The sequence below is a fragment of the Eumetopias jubatus genome, unplaced genomic scaffold (assembly GCF_037043125.1).
Source record: "Eumetopias jubatus isolate StellerSeaLion01/CBP00866 unplaced genomic scaffold, mEumJub1_p1.0 scaffold_9, whole genome shotgun sequence".
In the NCBI taxonomy this organism is placed as follows: domain Eukaryota; kingdom Metazoa; phylum Chordata; class Mammalia; order Carnivora; family Otariidae; genus Eumetopias; species Eumetopias jubatus.
In genome coordinates this window covers 112,524,956-112,547,824 of record NW_028274815.1, presented here as the reverse complement: position 1 = coordinate 112,547,824, position 22,869 = coordinate 112,524,956, and the positions used below count along the sequence as shown (strand labels likewise).

At 45.4% G+C, this 22,869-nt stretch overlaps 1 protein-coding gene and 1 pseudogene across 8 annotated transcripts in view; one reads left to right on the top strand and one right to left on the bottom strand.

Moving 5' to 3' along the window:
* The window catches only part of LOC114220804 (signal-regulatory protein beta-1-like), a 41,952-nt gene that overhangs the window by 7,462 nt on the left and 11,621 nt on the right, over positions 1 to 22,869 (bottom strand). For 2 of the 8 annotated variants that reach the window (XR_015768992.1, XR_015768991.1), the window contains exons 3-6: positions 19,447 to 19,764; positions 14,874 to 15,185; positions 14,190 to 14,301; positions 1,912 to 2,042 (exon numbers count right to left, since the gene is read on the bottom strand). Coding sequence is in view for 6 of the 8 variants with exons in the window: in XM_088026730.1 (XP_087882856.1) it covers positions 4,451 to 4,580; positions 14,190 to 14,301; positions 14,874 to 15,185; positions 19,447 to 19,764 (872 nt within the window). In the remaining 2 variants the exon portion in view is untranslated. The other 6 variants (XM_088026731.1, XM_088026730.1, XM_028118904.2 and 3 more) reach the window with 6 other exon arrangements.
* Positions 4,937 to 6,796, top strand: LOC148163588 (small ribosomal subunit protein eS12 pseudogene; annotated as a pseudogene).

Genomic DNA, 22,869 nt, shown 5'->3' with positions numbered 1-22,869 from the left:
ACCTAAGTTTGCAGGATACCATGGTGTTTCTTAGTTGCAAGTGAGGTGTGGGAATAGGGAGGTGAGGCAGATGTTCCCTTCTAAGAGGATCTGGGGAGGGGATGTGGAATTCTAAATTCTTTTCCTGCCCGTCCTTGTCTAGGCATGTGCTAGTCGCTTCTCTAAGAACCGCCTCACAGTTGTGACTAAGTGATACCGCATGTTCAGCCCTAAGGATTGCTTTTGTCCTTAGTTCCGAGAAGTTCAGCAGCATCCACCCTCACACACCACGATGTGAGCCAGTCAGATCTCTTCTCTCTAATCCTTTCTGTTGGTTTGTTCCCTGGCCTCGGGTAGTTTCCTCGCACCTCGCACACATGCACTGAAAGATGCCCTCCACTCACACAGGGCTGAGAATAGTGCCTGTTCCCACCAGCCAAGCTGGAAAACCTCATGATTGACAGAGCAACGGGTAGAACACACAGAAGAGAGTACTCAGAAAGAAGTGCTCTGGTCTCATCTAACAAATCTGAACAGCAAGGCCCTGAAATGATAAAAACAAATAACATTCTATTGTGAGGCTTTGACACATGTTTAAGTAAAGTTCTGACAACAACAGAATAAAGACTTGGGGGGGAAAATACTAGGATACCTTCAAAAGTTTTCTATACTGTATGCTATGTGGTACGCTGTCATTTAAAGGTAGACGGTGTTACATTACAGATGTATACTATAAACCTTAAAGCAACCACTAAACAACAAAATGAAGAGTTACAGCTAATAAGCCAATGAAGGAGACAAAATAGCATTATAAAAATATTCTACCATCAAAAGAAGACAGAAAAAGGGAACAAAGAACAAGTAAGACAAATAGGAAAGTAATAAGATCTAAACCTAATCCTATAAAAAGTCACTTTGAATGTAAATGGTCTGAATACCCCATGTAAAAATTAGAGATTGTTGGATTGGATAAAAAAGTAAGACCTAACTATCTGTTGCCTACAAGAAAGCACTTTATTTTTTTTTTTAAGATTTTATTTATTTATTTGACAGAGAGAGAGAGAGAGAGAGGGAACACAAGCAGGGGGAGTGGGAGAGGGAGAAGCAGGCTCTCCGCTGAGCAGGGAGCCCGATGCGGGCCCGATCCCAGGACCCCTTGCCATAGGCCCTGTGCTGGGCACCCTGGAAGGAAGATGAGCATGCCCATCCTAGCGTGCGTCCAAGTCGGCCAGACTTAGGGATCAAGTATTGGGGTCTGCCTCTTCTGGGTTGTGTGACCTTTCAAACTCCCTTGCCACCTCTGAGCCTTTGTTTCTTCATCTGCAGAATGGGGACGGTAGTAATCCCCTCCTCAGAAAGGTTTTGCGAGGATTATAAGATATGTGGGTGAGGGCTCTGCACAGTGGAAATGCTGAACACATCAGCCATCATTATTCATGATATGCAGGAAATAGAGAAGGTGGCATTTGCTTAAGAAGAAGGATTTATTGGGGCACCTGGGTGGCTCAGATGGTTAAGCGTCTGCCTTCGGCTCGGGTCATGACCTCAGGATCCTGGGATCGAGCCCCGCATTGGGCTCCCTGCTCCGCGGGAAGCCTGCTTCTCCCTCTCCCACTCCACCCTACTTGTGTTCCCTCTCTCGCTGTGTGTCTCTCTCTCTGTCAAATAAATAAATAAAATCTTAAAAAAAAAAAAGAAGAAGGATTTATTATAAAGCAAGCCCCATGAGGCCTCCTTTTGGCAGTGCGGTGAAGGCACAGACCCCATTCCTAAAAGTATAAGAGTGGGCAACTCTTAAAACCTCTATTTCCTGGGGTCCAAATGTAACACACCTAGAGCATATAAAAATTTGTGTTTGTGGCATCTTAATTTTCTGTAACTTCCTTGGGAGCCCCTATCATCCTGGCTATCACAAAGGAAAAGCTTACTTACGTTTGCCAATTAAAGCAATCCCAGACTCTTCCAGGTTCTGTCAGTGTGTTTAGCGGCACCATCTGGGCTCAAATCTTGGCTTTATCCAATCATGACTATCATTTGAGCACTTTGTGCCTCAGTTTCCTAATCTGTAAAACAGGAATAAAAATATGGTTGCACGTATGAGGTAGAGTGAGCATTGTATATGGTGCAATCATTCTCTTTTAGGTTAACTCAGTTTTTTCCCCAAAACAAACAAACAAACAAACAAACAAACAAACAAACCCAAAACAAAAACCAAAAACGCTCAAGCTTTCAATGCTCCCCTCCCTCCTTCCTACTTCAGGTGGTCCTGGGTGCAGAGGAGGCTGAAGTTTCTTTCCCAGCAGGATGGTGGGTCTTTGTTCTGAGTCCTGTCTCAGGGTCTGGTGTGTGCCATGGGGAGGTTGGTCTGGCCTGGTCCCTGAACACTTTGTACTGGGTCTGCTGAGGTGTGGCTGGCCCTGTCTTCTAAATCCCATTGCTCCTTCTACTTGTTCTCCTGTTTAGGAGACCCATATTTTGGAGACTCTTTGAAGTGACCACAGACCTAGAAAGTTCTGCCAGACCCCCAACCCCTCCCTGTCATCCTCCCAGGAGAACTTCTAAATCACCTGCACACACATCTGCCTGGATTCCTTTCTCAGCTATTTCTTTTCTTCTCAAGAGCTACTTAAAATGAATTTTATTTATTTTAATAGGTAAGGTATTGAATTGGTTAGCTATTGCTGTGTAACAAACACCCCCTCCAATGTAATGGCTTAAAACAATCACCATTTATTTAACTGGTGATTCTGTGGGTTGACAATTCTGCCTGGGCTCAGCTCCATGGTTCTTCTCATCTCAGTTGGTTTTGGCTGGGATTGCTCCTGCATTTGAGATCAGCAGCAGGCTGGCTAGGGGAATCTGCTGCTGGGGTCAGCTGACTGTCGCCTGGACCACCTCTGCCCTCCTCCACGTGGTCTCTCGTTCTCCAGGAGGCTGGTCTGGCTTGTTCACATGAGAGGGGCAGTGTGGAGAGAGAGCAGAAGTTGCAAGGTCACAGAAATGTCACTTCTGCTTCAGTCTTTTGGTCGAAGCAATTCACAGACCAGACCACACCAGACTGAAGGGATGGAAAACAGACTGCACCTCTTGATCGGAGGAATATTGCCAAGGGTGTGGAGGTAGGGAGGGGGGAAAGAATTATGGACATTCTGGTAATTTATCTCCCACGGGCATCCACAGGGAGCAGAATTCACAGGATTCAAAATCTCCTCTATAGGGCTATACCACCTTCCTTAGGGTTGACCACAGTTACCACTTTTGGAGATATTCAATTCCTGCTCTCTTGTTGATCCATTTCTCAGAAGCCAGGTTGGACATGGCCCCTGTGGCCCCCTGGACACCCTAGGAGGCCAAGCCATGGTCCTTTCTGCTCGAAGAATCTCTAAACATACCTGGGATATCTATACTCCATTCCCACCCTAGCCCAGAGTTTTGATCCCAGGGCATGGGGGTGGTAGGCCCTGGGATCTCAACTCCTGCCCTTCTCCCTCTTTTTCTTACCACCCTTCACTAGAGTCATAAGGGGAGGCATTCCCCTTCTTTTCTTCTGCAGGGACTTTCCTAACCTCAGCCCTCTCCTGAACACATGATCTTCTTTGTTCCAGCTGGATTCCCTCCAGCCCCCTGCCCAAAGCAGCAAATCTTAGGCTCTAGCTTTGCTAAGGGGCAGCTGAACCAGAACTAGAACTAGACTACTGGGAGAGGAAAAAATGCACAAGAGAGTGCTTCAAAAATATTAGCCCTGTCCCCACTTATCTGTAACATGGACTCATGCACAGCTGGGGCACTGGTTCCCAGTAAGGGCTCAGTAAGGGTCAGTGTGCTGGGTAGTCGCAGGCAGTGACTGTAACCAGCTGGAGGAGTTAGCCCAACATATATATATATAAAGATTTTATTTATCTGACAGCGAGAAGGGGTGAGAGAGAGAGAGAGAGAGAGAGAGAATGAGCAGGGGGAGGAGCAAGGGGAGAGGGAGAAGCAGGCTCTCCTCTGAGCAGGGAGCCTGATGCGGGGCTCGATCCCAGGATCCAGGATCATGACCTGAGCTGAAGGCAGATGCTTAACCGACTGAGCCACTCAGGCGTCAGCCCAACATATTTTCAACAAGGGCTTCTGAGGTATGAGTACAACATGTCTACACTTAACATTGCCTTCTATTTTTCTCCCTACCAAAAAAAAAAAAAAAAAAAGAAAGAAAGAAACTTAAACTTTTTAAAACAGCTTCTTCATTGTTTACTGCAAAATGGAAAACACAGGAAGCAAGTCTAGGGAAAACATTCAATCTCATCAGCAACCAAATAAACACCAATTAAAAAAATAGCAATACTGGTGTTTTTTCAGTCAGGCTTTATCTCCATTCCTTTCTCTCTTCTCCTCTTTATTGGAGGGCTGAAAGTCTGGGAACCACATTTTCCAGAGCTCCTTGCCAGTGTTGCTCTGGATTAGGTTCTGCCAAGGAGAGGTGCTTGCATTAGATTTGGAAGGTGGACGAGGGAAGGCATGGTTTCTCTTCTGGAAATGGAGAGAGGCAGATGCGGGGGCATCGGCAGGTGGTGAATGTGAGGGTTGCAGTGGTCCCCAGGCTTGCCTCCGTAAGCCACCTGTAGACCACAGGAAGCTGTCATTACTGGTGGCGATCCTGTGGGTCTTGCAGATTCCTGATTCTCCAGGAGCTCGCAGTGACCTAAGGCAGTGAGGATTTCCAGTGGTCTGTAAGCACCAAATCCCACAATTCCCCGGGGAACAAAGCAGGGATGCATGGCTTTTTACAGCCTAACCTTGGAAGTCAACTAGCATCATTTTTGCCATTCTCTTCATTTAGGAGGATTTGACATCTCATTAATCCTGAAGCCTCTGAGGTCTTTGATCCTGACTTTCTGCTACTTGCAACGGGTCCTTTCCTATGGCTTGGTTGGCCTTTCTCGTTTTGTTTCCCGGTTCTTTGTCAAATCCCATGATGCGCTTATTGGTGTCGTTTGAAGGTTTTATTGAGGTAGGACACACATAGTACTGTATGCAAGTGCACAAGTATTACCCGGGGTTCACTGAGTTTTTAGACTTTTTATATCTGTATACACCTGTGTAATCACCACCACGAGCCATAGAAGGGTCCTTCTTGTTCCTTCCCATTCGATCTCTGTGTAAGGCCCCAACAGTTGTGAAGGGGAAGCAAACTGTGTCCTGCCTCTTCTTACAAGGGCACTAATCCCATTCCTGAGGACTCCCCCCCCATGACCTAGTCACCTCCCAAAGGCCCCACCTCCTAACACCATCACACTGGGGGGTAGGCTTCAACATAAGAATTTGAGGGGGACACAAACATTCTGTCCATGGCCAGTGTAGTGGGGGTGTCAGCCACCCAAGCAGACAGCAGGTGTGTGTTTCCAGGATGTTGAGGAAGGTCATCGAAAAGATGTGGCTGCCCATTGACCCGTGAGCTGAACCTGGGCACTGGGAAGCTCCACACCTCCTCCCGTCCTTGGAATATGGGCCCCACTTGCCCTTCCGCTCCCAGAGGCTGCTCCAAGGACATGGCCTGTGGTGTTAACATTTGTATGGCATATGTGACTGAACCCAGTTAAGGCCACTATAGAAACGTTTAAGATTGGCAGTGGGGGGCGGGGATCCATTCGTCTTGCTGCCACCTAAGACAAGCCTTGTATGTAAGTTCCTTTTGCTTAGCGCTGGGCGTGGAGCCTGCTTAAGATTCTCACACCCTCTGCCCCCCCTTCCCTCCACTTTTTGTGCTCTCTCTAAATAAATAAACAAATAAATAAACACACAAGTAAAACTGCTGTCTATCAGACTGGAGTGGCCTGCCTGTTTCTTTGGTCTCTCCCAGCCCTTAGCCCTCAGTGCGTTTGCCCGCCAGTTTCAGATTACACACAGGAAGTTCCCCCAGAGGGTTGTGAACTGACAGTTGTTCCTTTTTTTCTTTTTTTTTTGGTAATGCAAGTGCCTGACTTAAGCTTTGATTGCCAAGACATCCATTTCAAGGAGGCACCCACTTCTCAAATAAACACCAGGCCAGCCCCCAGGCTGGATAAAGAGCCAGGCCGCCTCCACCCACAGGCTCCTTTGTTTTAGAGATCTTGGTTAATTTCCGTAACTGACCATTTGGTTCTCTTGCTTTTTCTCTTCCCGCGCTTTAAATTCCTGCTATCCTGTTTTTAAATTCAGCAATGGTGAGCCCACCAATCCCTAGCCCCCTACCTCTGACTCCAATAAAAACAGAACCCCATGCCCATGCACATTTGCTCTCTTCCTGTGACCCTGTGACCTTGCTGTGCGGCTCCGGGTTTCCTGTGTAATTTCCAGGTCTCCTAAGTAATAAACCTTTATTTCTTTTGCAAAGTTTCCTGATGGTTGTTGCTGAAGGGCATCTTGCAATCATAAGAACCACAAGGGCCAGTCCAGCCACAACAGCGGTTATTAATAGGCCAAGACTGGCATTCAATGCTCTGGCCCCATAGGTTAATACTGCTTTACAAGAGGTGCTGAAGACCGCCCTCATCCACGATGGCCTAGCACGTGGAATTCGCGAAGCTGCTAAAGCCTTAGACAAGCGCCAAGCCCATCAAACGCTTGCATCCAACTGTGATGAGCCTATGTATGTCAAGTTGGTGCTGAACACCAAATCAACCTAATGAAGGTTGATGACAATAAGAAACTAGGGGAATGGGTAGGCCTCTGTAAAACTGACAGAGAGGCAAAACCCCCTAAAGTGGTTGGTTGCAGTTTTGTGGTGGTTAAGGACTACGGCAAAGAGTCTCAGGCGAAGGATGTCATCGAGGAATACTTCAAATGCAAGAAATGAACAAATAAACTTGGTTCTTGTTCCACACACAACCCCCCCCCCCCCCGCCAAAAACCCATCAGATTTACCATAGATTGGTTTTGCTCATTCTTGAATTTCATATAGAGTCATACAGTGACTGGTGGTGTCTGGCTTCTTTCATTCATCTCAAAGCTTTGTATGTGTATGTGTGTTCTTTTGTCTTTATTGTGGTAAAAAAACCAACCCATAATATTAAATTACTTTCTTAACCATTTTTTTAGAATTTTTTAAAGATTTTATTTATTTATTTGAGAGAGAGAGAGAATGAGAGATAGAGAGCACGAGAGGGAAGAGGGTCACAGGGAGAAGCAGACTCCCTGCTGAGCAGGGAGCCCGATGTGGGACTCGATCCCAGGACTCCAGGATCATGACCTGAGCCGAAGGCAGTCGCTTAACCAACTGAGCCAACCAGGTGCCCTTCTTAACCATTTTTAAGCGTACAGTTCAGTAGTGTTAAGCGTATTTACCTTGTGGTGCAATAGATGACTAGAACTTTTCATCTTGCAAAACTGAAATTCTATACCCATGAAATACTAATTCCCCCTCCTTTCTTCCCTCAGCCCTCGGCAACGATCTTTCCACTGTCTGTCTCTATGATTTTTGACTACTTTAGATACTTAATTTGAATGGAATCATACAGTATTTGTCCATTTGTGACTGGTTTATTTTGCTTAGCGTGATTTCCTCGAGGTTCATGTATATTGCAGCATGTGATGGGATTTCCTTCTTTTTAAAGGCTGAATGGGTCGCCCGGGTGGCCCAGCTGGTTAAGCGTCTCTCTCTCTTTTTTCTTTTTTTAAAGATTTTATTTATTTGACAGAGTGAGGAGCACAAGCAGGGGTATCGGCAGGCAGAGGGAGAAGCAGGCTCCCCCCTGAGCAAGGAGCCCGATGTGGGACTCGATCTAGGAGCCTGGGATCATGAACTGAGCCGAAGGCAGATGTTTAACCTACTGAGCCACCCAGGCATCCCTCTTTCTTTCTTTCTTTTTTTTTTTTTTTTAAGAGAGAGAGAATGCTCACCGAGCAGGGGGAGGGGCAGAAGGAGAAGGAGAGAGAGAATTTTAAGTAGGCTCCATGCTCACCGTGGCACCCCATGCAGGGCTCCATCTCAGGACCCTGAGATCTTGACCTGAGCCGAAATCAAGAGTTGGAAACTTAACTGACTGAGCCACCCAGCTGCCCCAGCGTCTGACTCTTGATTTCCCATTTCTACTTGGAGAGGTTGACCATCTATTTTCATAGGCTTGGCTATTTCATATGTTGGCTATTTGTATGTCTTCTTTGGAGAGGTGTTTGTTTATTCAAATCCTTGCCCATTTTTGATCAGGTTATTTTTGTTGTTGATTTGTGGAAGTTTCTTATATGTTCTAGAAATTAACCCCTTATAGATACATGATTTGCAAATATTTTCTCCCATTCCATAACTGCTTTTTCTTCGTGTTTATGTTTTCTTTGATGCACAGGTTTTTTTTTTAATTAAAAAAATTTTTAAAGTAATTTCTACAGCCAATGTGGGGCTCGAATTCACGACCCTGAGGTCCAGAGTCACATGCTCCACTGACTGAGCCAGCCAGGTGCCCTGATGCACAGAAGTCTTAAAATCTGATGTAGTCCCATTTGCCTATTTTTGCTTTGTTGTCTTCGCTTTGGTGTCATCCAAAAATCATGGCCAAACCTCATGAAGCTCTTCCCCTATGTTTTTCTCTAGAAGTTTCTAGTTTTAGGTCGTATAGTTAGGTCTTATATCTATTTTTTGGTTAATTTTTGTCATATCTGCCTGATGATTTGATTCTTCTATCACTATATAATGATCTTCTTTGTTTCTTGTGACTTTTTTTTTCTGAAAGTCTATTTTATCTGATATAAGTATGGCCACCCTTACTCTCTTTAGGTTCACATTTGCATGGAATATCTTTTTCCACCTTTCACTTTCAGCCTACATATATCCTTAGAATTAAAGTAAGGGTTTTTTAGATGACATATATAGTTGGAGGGGGGCATGTGGGGGGAGACAGGCAATATATAATAAATAAAGTAAATAAGTAAATCATGCAGTATGTTAGAAAAGTGATCATTCTTATGGAAAAAACATAGAGTGACAAAAGGGGAATGAGGAGAGGGGTGGTAAGAAGCCATGGGGGCCAAGGTAAGGACTTTGGGTTTACTCTCCGTGATATGAGCAGCTATTACAAGGTTTTGGAGTAGAAGAAGGACAAGATCTAACTATTGTTTTAAAGGGATCCTCTTCCGGCTATATCGAGAATGGATGAGAGAGGCAAGGGCAGTTGCAGGGAGACCAGTGAGGAGCTAATTGCAGCAATCCAGGAAAGAAGAGGGTGAATTCAGGCAGTGGAGATGGAGAGATGTCGGTTTCTGGATACATTTTAAGGCAGAGTTAACGCTTCTGACATGTAGTTATAAAATGTGCCTGTTGGTGTCACTGCAGAGCTCTGCAGCCCAGTTTTTACCCATGCCTTTCTCTCAGTGTCCTGTGCTTTATCGTGGCCAAGTTAGGGAGCAGACAAATGTAATGCATCTATCTCAAGGGAGACTGTCACTGCAGAAATAGAGTATAAATGCATCTTTGAGTTTCAGAGGCTGAGCTCCAGATGAAAGATGCGGAAGCTTGGAAAAACAGTTTCCTGCAGAGGCAGTCTCTCCTTCCTTACCCCCGCCCCCAACCCCACAAGCCGCTCGCCCATCTCCTTACACACACTTCTGAGACTAAGGCAATATTGCCCCACCTGTGGGGGCGCGGAGGGGAGCTGGAGGGAACCAACACTGGTGGGGCCCTGAGGAGGTCCTGCAACTTGCTCCTTCTGCAAAACCCAGCTCCAATTTGGAGGGATTGGAGAGTCAGGACTAGTGCGTTCCTTCTTGGTGACACGGCTGGTGGAGCTCCTGCCCCCGGTCTGGCCCGGCAAAAGAGCAGATCTGGATATGTGCTCTGCCTGGGTGGAGAGGACCCGAGACAGCCCTGCAGAGTTTCCTGGGGTCCCAGAGTAGCCAGATCTTCCAATGTGTTTAGGAGGATTGTGGGCAAAGTTGAAGGTGAGCGGATGTAGGGAAGCCCCAAGATCAGGAAGAAGTTAATTCTAGCGCCACTTGTGTGGATCTGTAGTTAAAGGCAGCACAGGGTGATGGACGTGCTAGCATATGCCTGCAAGAGATCGATGTCATAGAAGCAACTTAGATGCTACTGGGGAAGGAGAGACTGGGGGAGCCCTGATCTGATCGTCTCCCATCCATCTCTTTGGCATTTTTCCACGTCCCACTACTCTCCAATGCCAGCCCCACTGGCCCCCTTCCTCTTCCTTGAAGGTTTCAGATTCCTTCACACCTTAGGTCTTGGCGCAATGGGTTCCCGTAACAGGAGTGTCTTTCCCCAGGCTCTTGCAACTTTCAGATAGCAGCTCAAAAACTCCCTTTTCCGAAAGGCTTTCTCTAGATAGCTGTCATTGCAATCTGCAGTATCTTGTGTACCCTTTTATTTTCTTCAGCACATGTATCACTTTCTTCTTCCCTCCCTCCCTCCCTGTCTCCTTCCCTCTCTCCTTTCTTTTGTATTTGTACTCATCAGACTGTAAACTCCACAAGGTAAGAACCATCCTTACCAGTGTCTACCAGAGTTTCCTCGGTGTCGAAACAGTGCCTGTTACATAGTATAAACTCAGTAATATTTGCAGAATAAATGAAGGCATTACCTTCCTTGCAATGAGCCATTATTTGTGTGGAAGCTATGCGCTTGCTCAGGACATGAGCTTTCTCCTAAAGGGATGAGGCATCTTCATGTCCAAGCTGGGACTCTTATGACTGCTTCATTTTCCCTCTGGTACCAAGGTATGGGACACCTGGGGTAGTTGCTATCACCTTCTCGAGGTATGACTTAGGGACTGAGGAACTATCTGAAGGTTTTTTTTAATGTATTTTTTTTTAAATTGAAGTGTAGTTGAGCCAATGTTTGGAAAAGACCATTCTGAGGTCTGTGTAGGGTGTATGGCTCAGAGAACTCCAGAGTGAGAATCGTGAGGTGGCTATTAGCGTGATCAAGGTACATGCCGATCAGGATTTGAGCAACCATGAAGATGAACAGGAGGGAGCAGAAGTCATGGCACTTGGACACCTAGGGCATCTAGGACACGAAATATGACGTGGCAAGTCCTTGCTGTCCTTGCTCAACCCAGAGAGAGTGTCTCTCTACATTTTGCTCCCTAGGCCCTTTGCTGGCCTCAACCTGCTCCTGGCCCTGCTTCTGGGGTGGGGGTGGGGGAGGGAGGCCAGGGCACCCCAAGGCTCCCAGCATGGGAGGCCGGGGATGGGAATGTTGAAGTGCAAGCCACTCTACTGGGAGTAGAAAATGTTGAAGAGGAGACTCATGTCTGAGGGGGGAACGGAGGTTGGGCTCAGCACCCCTGTCTTTGTGACTACAAAGGTTCAAGGCCACAGTGAAACAGACACAGTAGGATGCCTGTTTCCACTGAACATATTTATCCTTCAACAGAGAGCCTTTCTCCAGAACTTGGCCTACACTACCTCCCCCGGATCTTTATCAGGGCTATTTTGGGGCTCAGGACTAATCCTAGGTCTCCTCCACGACTGGAAAAGTGTTCGTGTTCTTCCCTTCTGCTCCCAACTCGGAGGCACAGGGTGGGCTTTCGTGTAGAACAGCAGGCCCGAGACATTGGGAAGCAGTAGAATGAGGGCAAGTCAAGGTCTCCCCATCTGTCCACAGACAGTAGGCAGTGTGGCTCCCTGGAAAGCACTGAGCAGAGCTGGGTTTGAATCTGGATTTTTTGATTTCACCACTTGTGATCCGAGTAACACTGAGTAGGTTCCTTTAGATTCCTCACCGCAAAGTGGGGAATGGTGCCCACCTTGTGGGATTTGTATGAGGATGAAGTAAGATCCTGCTTGCGAAGTGCTGGACCCGTGGTGACACCCATCAACTATGCTTTCCTCCTAATGTGGATTTGTAAATGTCATAATAGGAAGGGAACTTGGGGTTCTTTAGGTATTGTCCTTCTATTTATTTTTCCTTTGGATCTTAAGTACGTAGAATTGTACCTATCATAATTCTTGCTTCATCACACCCTTATCATTGATCCATTAATGACCCTCTTTTATTAATCTACTTATCCATCCATCCATCCATCCATCCATCCATCCATCCATCCATCCATCCGTCCATCCTCCCTCCCTCCCTTCCTTCTTTCCAATAACCTGCCCGTCTATCTACCTATCTATTGACATACCTATTTATCAATCTTATATTGTTTTTCTATTTTTAATTTATAATGATATAAACATTCATGAAGCCACCACCCAGCACGGAAGCTAGAATCCTGACATTAACTTCCATCTACATATACATACCCACCCTTCTCATCCCTTTCCCTGCCCCCACCTCAGGTAACTACTATTTAAAATCTTGAGTTCATCCTTTTGGAAAAAATATGGGTTTATCATTTTTATATGTATCCCTAAAAACCATTTGTTAGATGTTTTTAGCTTTATAAACATAGTATCATGCTGTATGAAATCTTTTGGGGCTTACTCGCTCCTAATATTCTTTCGCTAAGATTTATCCATATTATTGTGTGTAGCTATAGTTCATTCATTTTTATTAGTGTATAACATTCCATTCTGGGATTGTACTACATTATTTGCCCTCCATCCTGTGGATTTGCATTTGGATGGTTCTCTCAGGTTTTTCTAATTTGAAACCATGCTACCATGTATATACTTGAATATTCATCTCCTGGAGCACAGGTGAAGAGTTTCTTTAGGGTATGTATATAACTCAAAGGTGGAAATAGCAGGTTATCGAGAATGCAAATGTCCAAGTTCAAATTTTCCAAACTGTTTTCCAAAGTAGTTGTGCTGATTTACATACGTATCAGCAACATAAGAAGGAGCCAGTTGCTTCTTTATTTTTTATCCTGGAATAGGGAGAAAATGGTTTTGCTTTGGCTTTTCCTGATTACTAATGAGATTGGACATCTCTTCATATGTTTATTGGCCATAAATGTTTCTTTTAATCCCATTTTTAAAAAATTTTTTTATTGTTATGTTAATCACCATATATTACATCATTAGTTTTTGATGTAGTGTTCCATGATTCATTGTTTGTGCATAACACCCAGTGCTCCATGCAGAACGTGCCCTCTTTAATACCCGTCACCAGGCTAACCCATCCCCCACCCCCCTCCCCTCTAGAACCCTCAGTTTGTTTTTCAGAGTCCATCGTCTCTCATGGTTCGTCTCCCCCTCTGACTTACTCCCCTTCATTCTTCCTCTCGTTATCTTCTTCTTTTTCTTTTTTCTTAAAATATGTTGCGTTATTTGTTTCAGAAGTACAGATCTGTGTCTTTTAATCCCATTTTAATGACGGAGCTGTAAAGGTTTCATGCCAGTTTGGGTGTCCACCATGGGCTTTCCTTGAGGAGTTGGGGAGGGGCCTTCAGAATTGCAGGTTTGTGTTTCTCCCTGGGTAGGAGCTTGTTTTGCCTCTGCTGGGTTTCCTGCTCAGGGTCATGAAGTTCATGCCCAGAATCCCCGGAAAAGCTTCTTTCCTTCATAGGATGTGACAGCCTTCCTCTCACTACTGACCCTCCTGGTCCAGGCTCTCACTTTCTCTGGGGCCTGCAGGAGACAGGGAGAGACAGCCCGCAGGACAGGTCTCAGAAGGCTGGTGAGGCATGAGAAGCTTTGGTAGTGGTTGCAGACTTCATGGCCAGTGCCTCTGCTGCATCAGTCCTCCTAAATAAAACAGGAGGGGACTGAGGGCCCTGTGTCCCTGAGGAGGGCCTTGTGGCACCTGTGACCTGCAGGGGAAGCAGGGAGCTGGGGCAAAGCCCTTGTTCTCAGACTTCTCCTCACAGACCCCCTCAAAAGTGTTGTCTTCATATTAACTCCCCCTCCTTCGGTGCTCCCCCTGCCCAGACCAGGGGAGCCTGCATCTTTGTGGACCTTCAGACTGGAGCTGTGAGGGGCAGAGGGGAAGGTTTGAAGGGATTGGGGTGTGGCTCTTATAGGGACGCTCTGGATTCCACATGCCTTCAAGGTCAGTGTGAAATGGGAGTGCTGATGGGGCCCCTGGGTGGCTCAGTTGGTTAAGCAGCTGCCTTCGGCTCGAGTCATGATCCCAGGGTTCTGGGATCTAGCCCCGCATTGGGCTCCCTGCTCAGCAGGGAGCCTGCTTCTCCCTCTCCCTGTGCTCTCTCTGTCAAATAAATAAATAAAATCTTAAAAAAAGAAAGAAAGAAAGAAAGAAATGGGAGTGCTGTGTGGCTTCTCCTCACAGTGCCACCTGTTGGCCTGGAGTCTCCTGGCCCCCAGGAAGCCCAACCCCTATCTGAGGTCCCCCTTACTTGGAAGGGAATCTCCTCTTGAGGACATAGATGATGCAAAGTGCAGTCAAGGGAAACAACTTCCAGCCAAGCAGGATGAGGGTCCCAGAGAGGGAGCTGGACGCCCTGGCATCTGGAAAGATATTAGGATGAACGCGGCTTCTGGTTCCCACCACTCAACCCCTAGGCAGGCCCAGCCTCACCCCTGACTCAGGTACCAAGACTACACCTTGGACTAAGAGGGAATCCCCTCACCTCTCTAAGCTGTTTCCTAGTCTTTAAAATGGGGATGATAACGTATACCTTAGAACGTTCCTGTATCAAAGGAGAACACCAAACAGAATACCTAATAGGCACTCAGTAATTGTTGAATCTGAATGTCTTTTGAGAGGGTGGGTGGAAAAGGGGGACGATAATTCGTATGAACTTATTCACTGGAAGAGCCGGTGCCATGGCTGCTTGGTCAGGATCCCACTGTGTGACGAAAAGTGGTGCTTACAGCTCTTTGGTCCCTAAGGCAGCACACTCTGCAGAGGTTGCTCTAACTGCTGTCCCATTTTATAGATGAAGGAACTGAGGTACCGAAAGGTGAAGTGACTTCCTCAAGTTCACACATGACAAACATGGCAGAGCCAGTGTGTGAACCTGGCCTGTCTGTGTCCAGGTCTGAACCTTGAACTGCTGGGTTATTCCACCCCTACTCACCCAAACACATTGGCTGGTCTCTGGACTCACTCAGCCGCACGTGGGCCTGGATCAGTGGCTGGGCCTCTTGCCGTACTTCGCAGGTGAACAGCGCTTTGTCCTCTGAGGTGTAAACCAGGATATGATTGTCTTGGCTGAATGTGCCATCTGGGTTCTTGGTGGGGGTGGGAGGCTCACAGGCCTTAAAGCGTCTGTTCACCTCCAGCCAGGTGATTTGTATGACTTCAGGGTAGAACCTTTGCACGTAGCAGGTGAGGATGGCCAACTGGAGGCTTGGGACTCGGTGGGATGAAACAGTCACTGTGGGTATAACTGAAACAATAGCCCTTCCTTTGTTGAAGTTCAAGGAGCATCCTTACCTTTCTAGGCACTGCCCTTGGTTCTTGAGCTACAGCAGTAAGAGAGACACACACTGAGCTCCTGCTCTGGTGGGGAGAACAGGGAAGAAGAAAAGCAGTCACGTGAGCCTCGGAGGGGTTCTGAGAACCTACACGGGGGTACCTGACCAGGTCTGGAGGTGGGGCAGGTTAGGGAAGAGTTTCTGGAAGAAGTGACCTTTCAGCAGAAGTATGAAAAACGAATAGGAGTTAACTATGTGTGGCAAATTGTATTTTCCAAAAATGGCCACAGCAAATTCCCAGGTGTTTTCCGGAACCTTGCCACTCCCCACTGGAAGGCGAGTCTACTTCTGCCCTGGAACCTGGGTGGGACTTTGTGACTGCCTGATGAAGAGAGTATAGCAGAGGTGACACTGTAACTTCCAAGGGTTGGTCATCAAAGTTGATGTGACTTCCCCTTGGGACTCTTGGGACATTCACTTTTGGAACAGAGCCATCAAGCTACAAGGATGCTCTAACTAGCCTGCGTGGAAAGATAATCAGGAGAGGCCGATGCCAAGAAGAACTGAAGCCCCTCGCCCATAGCCAGCACCAATGGCCAGACATGTTAGTGAGGCAGCTTTGTGATAATCTCAGCTGTGGAGTCATTCAGGTGAGGTCCCAGACATCATGGGGCAGAGATAGGCCATCCCTGCCAGGCCCTCTCCAAATTCCTGCCCTACAGAATATGTGAGCATCATAATTTGGGAGATTTGGAGTAAGTTTAGAGCATTGGAATATGTTTGGGGAAAATTTTTTATGCAGTCCTGGTAACTGGAACCTTAGGCAAAGGGGCTGGTGGAGGGCCAGAGGAAGGCAGGCTCTGGGCGAGGGGAGGTATGGGAAAGTGCATCTCAGGCAGAGGGTAGGGCATGGGCAGAGGCCTTGAGGTGAAGCCTAGTGTGTCCAAGGACAGAAAAATGATCAGAGTGAGTGAGGGGGAGCATGGGCAAGATGACCAGTGACCATAAAGGCTGTCTGCGTTTACTGGTGCTATACTTACCCCTGAGGGCACATAACGACATCCTAAGGAGTTCATATGTTGGTAGTTTAATATAATTAATTTCCGGGTCCTGAGCCCTCATATGATTCTTTCCTGAAATTGATCTGCCTGAGAATGCCTACTCCTGTCTCCTCTTCCTCGGGCCTTCTCCCAACATTACAGAAGGAAGGCCTTCCTCCCACACATCCCGAATCTAGCTACGGGGCAGTGCCCTTGGTGTAAAGACTCTGGGACACAAAACAAAAGGACAATTCAAAAATCTTGCGGGCCGGAAAGCCTACTTTAATCAAAGCATCATAATCTCCCCCATCTAGCTCACTGAGCTGCGTTTCTGATAACATTTTAATGGTTATTTTAATAATTGTTTGTCACAATTTGTTGGATATTTAGATTGTTTTGATCAATTGTGTAATTCAATCCAAAAGAATTTTTTAACACTTAGAGCCTATGGTCATGAGAAAAAGTTTTAAAAATTCAATTTATATATATAATGAATATTATACATAATAAGTTATATGTAATTTGTTATATATAAAATTCAATACATATATATATTTATGGTAGTCCTCTGTTTTCTCAGAGTTCTCTATGATATGTGTGATGATGTGGTCAATAAGGACTTTCAAATATAAAATATATTTACAGTGGGGTAAAGTTCTCCCCAGGAATTAGAATGGAAATACAAATTTAGGAAGAAAAAGGAATGTTATAAAATTTCTGATTATCAAAGAAGAGCTTGTTTATGTCTGTTGTAATGGATGATGGTGGAAATCAAATCCATATGGCTTTATTTTTCCGTTGAACATTTCAGAGAGATGTAACATTTGTAAAATCCCAGGGTTTTCTGGCCTGTGCAACTACTTAAGTCTGTGATGAACAATTCTGGATGTTAACTTTAAAATATATGAGGAACTACATAGTTCTTCACAATTACCTCAGGGGTATATGAATAAAAATGTTTGAAGATTGCTGTTGAACGCCCTGATAAGGATTTTATTTTGTTATATTTTTGTAAAAGGAGTGGTGAGCCACCGAAGGGTTTGAAGGAAAGGAGCGACAAGACTTGGCTTCCTTTATAAAATGTCTTTGACTGCTGGGGATTTGGGGGCTGCACTGTTGAGGGTAATGGTGGATATGAGAGAAGGCGGCTGTGGTGTCCAGGTTGCCTTGAACTTGGGGATGAACCTGGTCAGTGACAGTAGAAAGAAATGGATGGGTTCAGAGAGACGTGAGAAGTGAATTTGGTAGAACTTGGTGGTGGGTTGGGTAAAACAGGTCTCTGGCTTGGATGATTGGGGTTGATGGAGTGTCTCTTCATTGGTATGGGGAAGGAGGAGGAGCCAGAGGTTTGGAGAGAGTGCAAAGAGCAGCACAATGCCCATCTCTTAGCTGACCATGACCAAAGCACCTTCCCTGGGGAAGGGGGACTGCCTTGCTTTGGTATCTCTGCATGGGGACTTCTTACAGGAGGGAGGTCTGACATGATCATCCAAGAGGTGTATTACTGGGTTCAAATTCCAGCTCACAAACTTAAGAGCCATGTGACCTTGGACAAGTCATTTCATTTCTCTGAGCCTTGATTTCCTCATCTGCATGAAGCAGGGACACATAGCTTTTTTGGGATACTCTAGGTGGAGTCTAGAATTCCGTTTCCAAGCTGGAACCCTCTTGTGGTATCTTTTGGCTAAGCAAGGGCAGACTACTATTTAGGGAGGGAGGCATTTCCAAAATGATGAGCTAAACTCTTTACCTTGGTACCACAAATTATCTCCAGTGGTGAGGGGGGTTGTGGAGATTGTGATGCTGTTAATGGGTTTTCTCTTTGATTTGCTCTGGCTGGAGCAGACGGAGAAGGAGCACTGGGGCTCTGGAGGCCTGGAAAGGATGTGCCCATTTGTAGGAAGTGAGTGGGTCTCTGCCCTCTGAGGTTGCTGGGGGGTGGTGGCTGAGGAGAGTGCAAACACCTTCGGGACACCCTTGCCCAGGCCAGGCTGTGGCCTTCCAGAGCAGAAAGGGTGATTTCCTTCCTTTACTTTCCTTCCATATTGAACACTGCAGTAATGGCCTCATCCTTATGAGGAGAGCAAGGGGGGCAGGGGTGTAGTCTTGCATTGTCCCCTGCGTTGTCCCCTCCCCTGATGTGGGGGTGGGTTTAAGAAGTGTGTTTCAAATGCAATGACTGGCAGCAAAGCGTGGTGGCTTGCACAATGGTGTTAAGAGTTCACGTAGACAGTGCAAGAGGGAGAAACTTCTTTCTTGTGGCTTGAAGCCCTGTGTGGTCTTGCTCCTGCTCCTCTCTCTCCAGCCTCCGCCTTCTCCATGCACCCTTCTTCTCACTAAGCCCTGACCACATGGACCTCTTCCTCCTCTCTACTGTTCAAACATGTCTTGCTCCCCACCCCCGTCACAGGGCCTTTGCACCGCTGTTTCTTCTGCCTGGAACACTCCACTTTTTCCTTGGCTGACCCCTTTCATCTTTCATGCTATGATTCAAACATCACTTCTCCAAAAAGGCATTTCCTCAGTATATTATATTTCTCCTGTTTTCATCTATTTTAATACTCAGTTCTTTTCTCTCATAGCACATGTTATAAGTTAGAAGCGTGTGGGGTGCCTAGGTGGCTCAGTCGGTTAAGCATCCGACTCTTGGTTTTGGCTCAGGTCATGACCTCAGGGTTGTGAGATTGAGCCCTGCACTGGGCTCCGTGCCCAGTGGGGAGTCTGCTTGGGATCTCTCTCTCCCTCTCCCTCTGCTCCTCCTCCCAGCACTCTCTCCCTCAAATAAATAAATCTTAAAAAAAAAAGTTAGAACTGTATATAGTTTTTGCATCTTGTTGATGGGGCTCATGTGACTGTGAGTTTAGTGGAGTAGAACTAGGTCTGGTCTGTTTACCACAGACTCCGCAGCACGTAGAATGATACTGCCACATCGCAGATGCTCAATAAACTTGTTGAATGAATGAATGAGCTTCCACCCCCCAAATACAAGAAAGTGAAAAGAGCTCTGAAGGAGAAGGACCCGACCATGGCATCGTGTAAGAAGAGGATGGTCGGATAAGATAGGGGACCTTGTACCCATCTTATGTGGGGTTTGGTGAAGAATAATGGGAGGACGCAGGTGAAGCGCTCCAAACAGGGAACTGGTGGTGGTCACCAAGGGTTGGCCATTTGGGTGGGACGTGGGGGCCCTTACCTTGGAGGAATTTGGAGATGTTCACGTGCCTACTGAGGGGGCTCTGTAATGTACTGTGAGCCACTTGGCAGGTGAACTGGGAGTGGAGTGAGGATAAGTCAAGGGTCACCAGCACCGTGCTGACGATGGTGTAGGATCCAGCATCTCTAGGCAGGAAGACCAGGGTCTGAAATGCCGGAAGCTCCACATCATTTTCAAGCCATTTCAGGCGTATGCTTTTGGGAAAGAAGCCAGTTGATGTGCAGGTGAGATTCACTGTCTGGCCTGGGCTGATCCTGTTGGAGGGGCCAGAAACCTCTGGAAGAGAGGGCTTAGCTTCTGTCAAGGCAAAGTTGAGAGGGAAGAGAGAAATATAAAGATGGCAAGTTACTTTCTAGTGCGATACCCGCCCTTATGGTTCGCCCAGCTAGACTCACCTCAATCTCTCATCTCCAGTTTTCTCCTCTGTGTAATTTTTATTATGACACTTCTTACTGTAATAGCTTTGCCAACTGGCCTCACTGACCGCTCCTCGATCCTTGCCACATGCACTCGACAGACCTTGGTGATCATGTTAAAATACAGATCAGATTTTGTCATTTCCCTCCCTCTCTCCCCTCCTTCCTGAAGTACATTGTCCAAAAAGTCATATAAGGTAGAGAACTAAAAACATCAGATCCTCTTGCTTCCTCTTCTAGAAAAAAAATTACAGGCCAACCACTTTTAACTATTATATCTGATTCTTTGGACATTTCTCTCTGTGTTGAGCAGGGAGGGGCAGAGGGAGAAGGAGAGAATGTCAAGCAGGCTCCACAGTCAGCACGGAGCCTGACACGGAGTTTGATCCCACGACCCTGAGATCATGACCTGAGCTGAAATCAAGAGTTGGATGCCTAACCAACTGAGCTACCCAGGTGCCCTCTCTCTGTGTTTCTAAATAAGATGCTTATACAGTTATTTCTCTTTTTTTCAGTTTTATATATTATGAATATACCTACTACTATGGAAGATGATGGTTTAGCTCTCACATCTCCTGCCACCTGTCATTCACACTTCCTTTCCTTACATCCTCTTATCATAGACACATCAAAATCTTTTATCAGTATTCATCATTTATATTATTATGACCAAAGGAGCATTGTTCACAACTGGGCCCTGTAATATATCATGATTATATTTCCTTTCTTGTATAGCTTCCCCCCCCCCAGTTTTTAATTGTCTCTCTCTCTTTTTAAAGTTCTTATTTATTTAAGTAATATCTACACCCAGTGTGGGGCTTGAAGTCATGACCCTGAGATCAAGAGTCGCATGCTCTTTTGACTGAGCCAGCCAGGTGCCCCTAATTGTCTTATTCTTTTTATTTGCTTAGTTTTTATGAGCCTATAACAAATTCATCCCTAAACTTTCTGCCAGATAGGTATAACTCCTCCCAGATTGTTTGATACTGCTAAGTACTGTAGTGAACTTCAGTTTAGGGTACATGAACCCCCAGGAGTGCACAAAGACTTTTCAGGGAGTATACAGGCTTGGGTTAAAAAAAAAAACGTTTATAACACACCTTAAAAATACAAAGTACATGGGTGCCTGGGTGGCTCAGTCAGTTAAGGGTCCAACTCTTGATTTTGGCTCAGGTCATGATCTCAGGGTCATGAGGTCAAGCCCTAAGTCCAGGCTCCATGCTGGGCGTGAAACCTGCTTAAGATTCTTCTCCCCACCCCCACCTTCCCCCGCTGCTCACACATGCTTGCTCTCTCTCTCAAAAGAAAAATACAAAGTACTCATCCTGGGACTTTAACAATTATCAACCAATGTTTCATTTATACTTCTCCCATCCATTGCGTTATTTTGAAGCAAAACTAGACACTGTCATTTCATTCACAACTACCTCAGCATGTATACTTAAGAATTAAGAATTATTTTTTAAACATAATCAAGGGGTGCCTGGGTGACTCAGCTGGTTAAACATCCAACTCTTGATTTCGACTCAGGTCATGATCTCAGGGTTGTGAGATCGAGCCCCACGTTGGGCTCCGTGCTGGGTGTCAAGCCTGCTTAAGATTCTCTCTCCCTCTCCCTCTGCCCACTGTCCCCCGCTTGTGCTCTCTCTCTCTCTTCTCTTAAAAAAATTATTTTTAAACATAATCAAAATCTCATTATCATATTTAAAATTTAATAATAGTTCTTTTAATATTATCTAATACTTGTCAGTATTCAAATTTTCCTGCTTGTCTCATAAATATTTTATAATTGGTTTGTTTGAATAAGGATGTAAACAAGATCCATTGTTACATTTTGTTGCTATGTCTTTTTTTTTTTTTAAGTAGGCTCCCTGCCCAATGTGGGGCTTGAACTCAGCACCTTGAGATCAAGAGTTGAATGTTTTACTGACTGAGGTAGCCAGGCACTCCTTGCTATTTCTTTTACATGTCCTTTTCTAAAAGAGTTTCCCTTTCCTCTTATTTTTCTTAATATTTATTTGTTGAAAAAACCCAAGTCTGCTGGAAAAACCTGCAGAATTTTCCATATTCTTGCATATATTCCTGTTGTATCGTTTGAAATGACTTTCTTTCCCCTATATTGCCTGCAGTTGGATCTAAAGGATCTAGTTGATTAGAACAAGGTTCATAATTTTGGCAAGAATACTTCATAGGTATTGCCAACAACTTCCTAATGCATTACATTAGGAGGCATGTAATATCTAGCTATTTCTTTTTATGGTGTTCAGATTGACTATTGGCTTTGGGTGTTGTCAGCTTGATCTATCTGCTGTGAAGCTCTCTACCAGCCTTTAGCTCAAATCTTTAACAAATGTAGATAAAAATGTCTAGACCCATCATTCCACCAGGGGTTATACACTGGTGACTAGTAATGTTACTATTCCTTCTGTCTGTATCAGTTGAAATTATTTTTTCCTTCCAACTATTTTTGGTTATTTTGACATACAGTTCATAAAGGAAAGGCAGGGTAAAAATGCCTTTGCTTACTCTCCTTTAGATTTTAGAACAATGAGCTGGTGCCTTAGTAGCCCCCAGAGGTGACCAATGAAGTTTTTATTTTTGTATCATTATAAAATCATGGTTTTTAACATGGATTGATAGATGTCAATCTATTTTTATTTTTATACTTTTTAATGCTCAAATCATCTCATCTTTAGCCAGTGGAAGCCTCCTTGAAGTTGGTTCCTGAGTTTTTTTTTTATATAATTTCAGTAAACATCGATAGCTTCCTTGCTTTTCACACAATAAAATATTCCGTGCTCATTTTGCACATTTCCTGTCCAAGATCCGGAATCCGTCATTGCCCTATGCAGCCCTGGTTGTTTTTTGTGGAAGTGCTATTAAGAGACCATAATCTGTGTTTTAGTGGTGCTCATTACTACTAGGTTGTCACTGCTTCCAGGTCCTTTTTGGGGGACAGGGCTATGAAGTAAGTATTTTTTAAGGA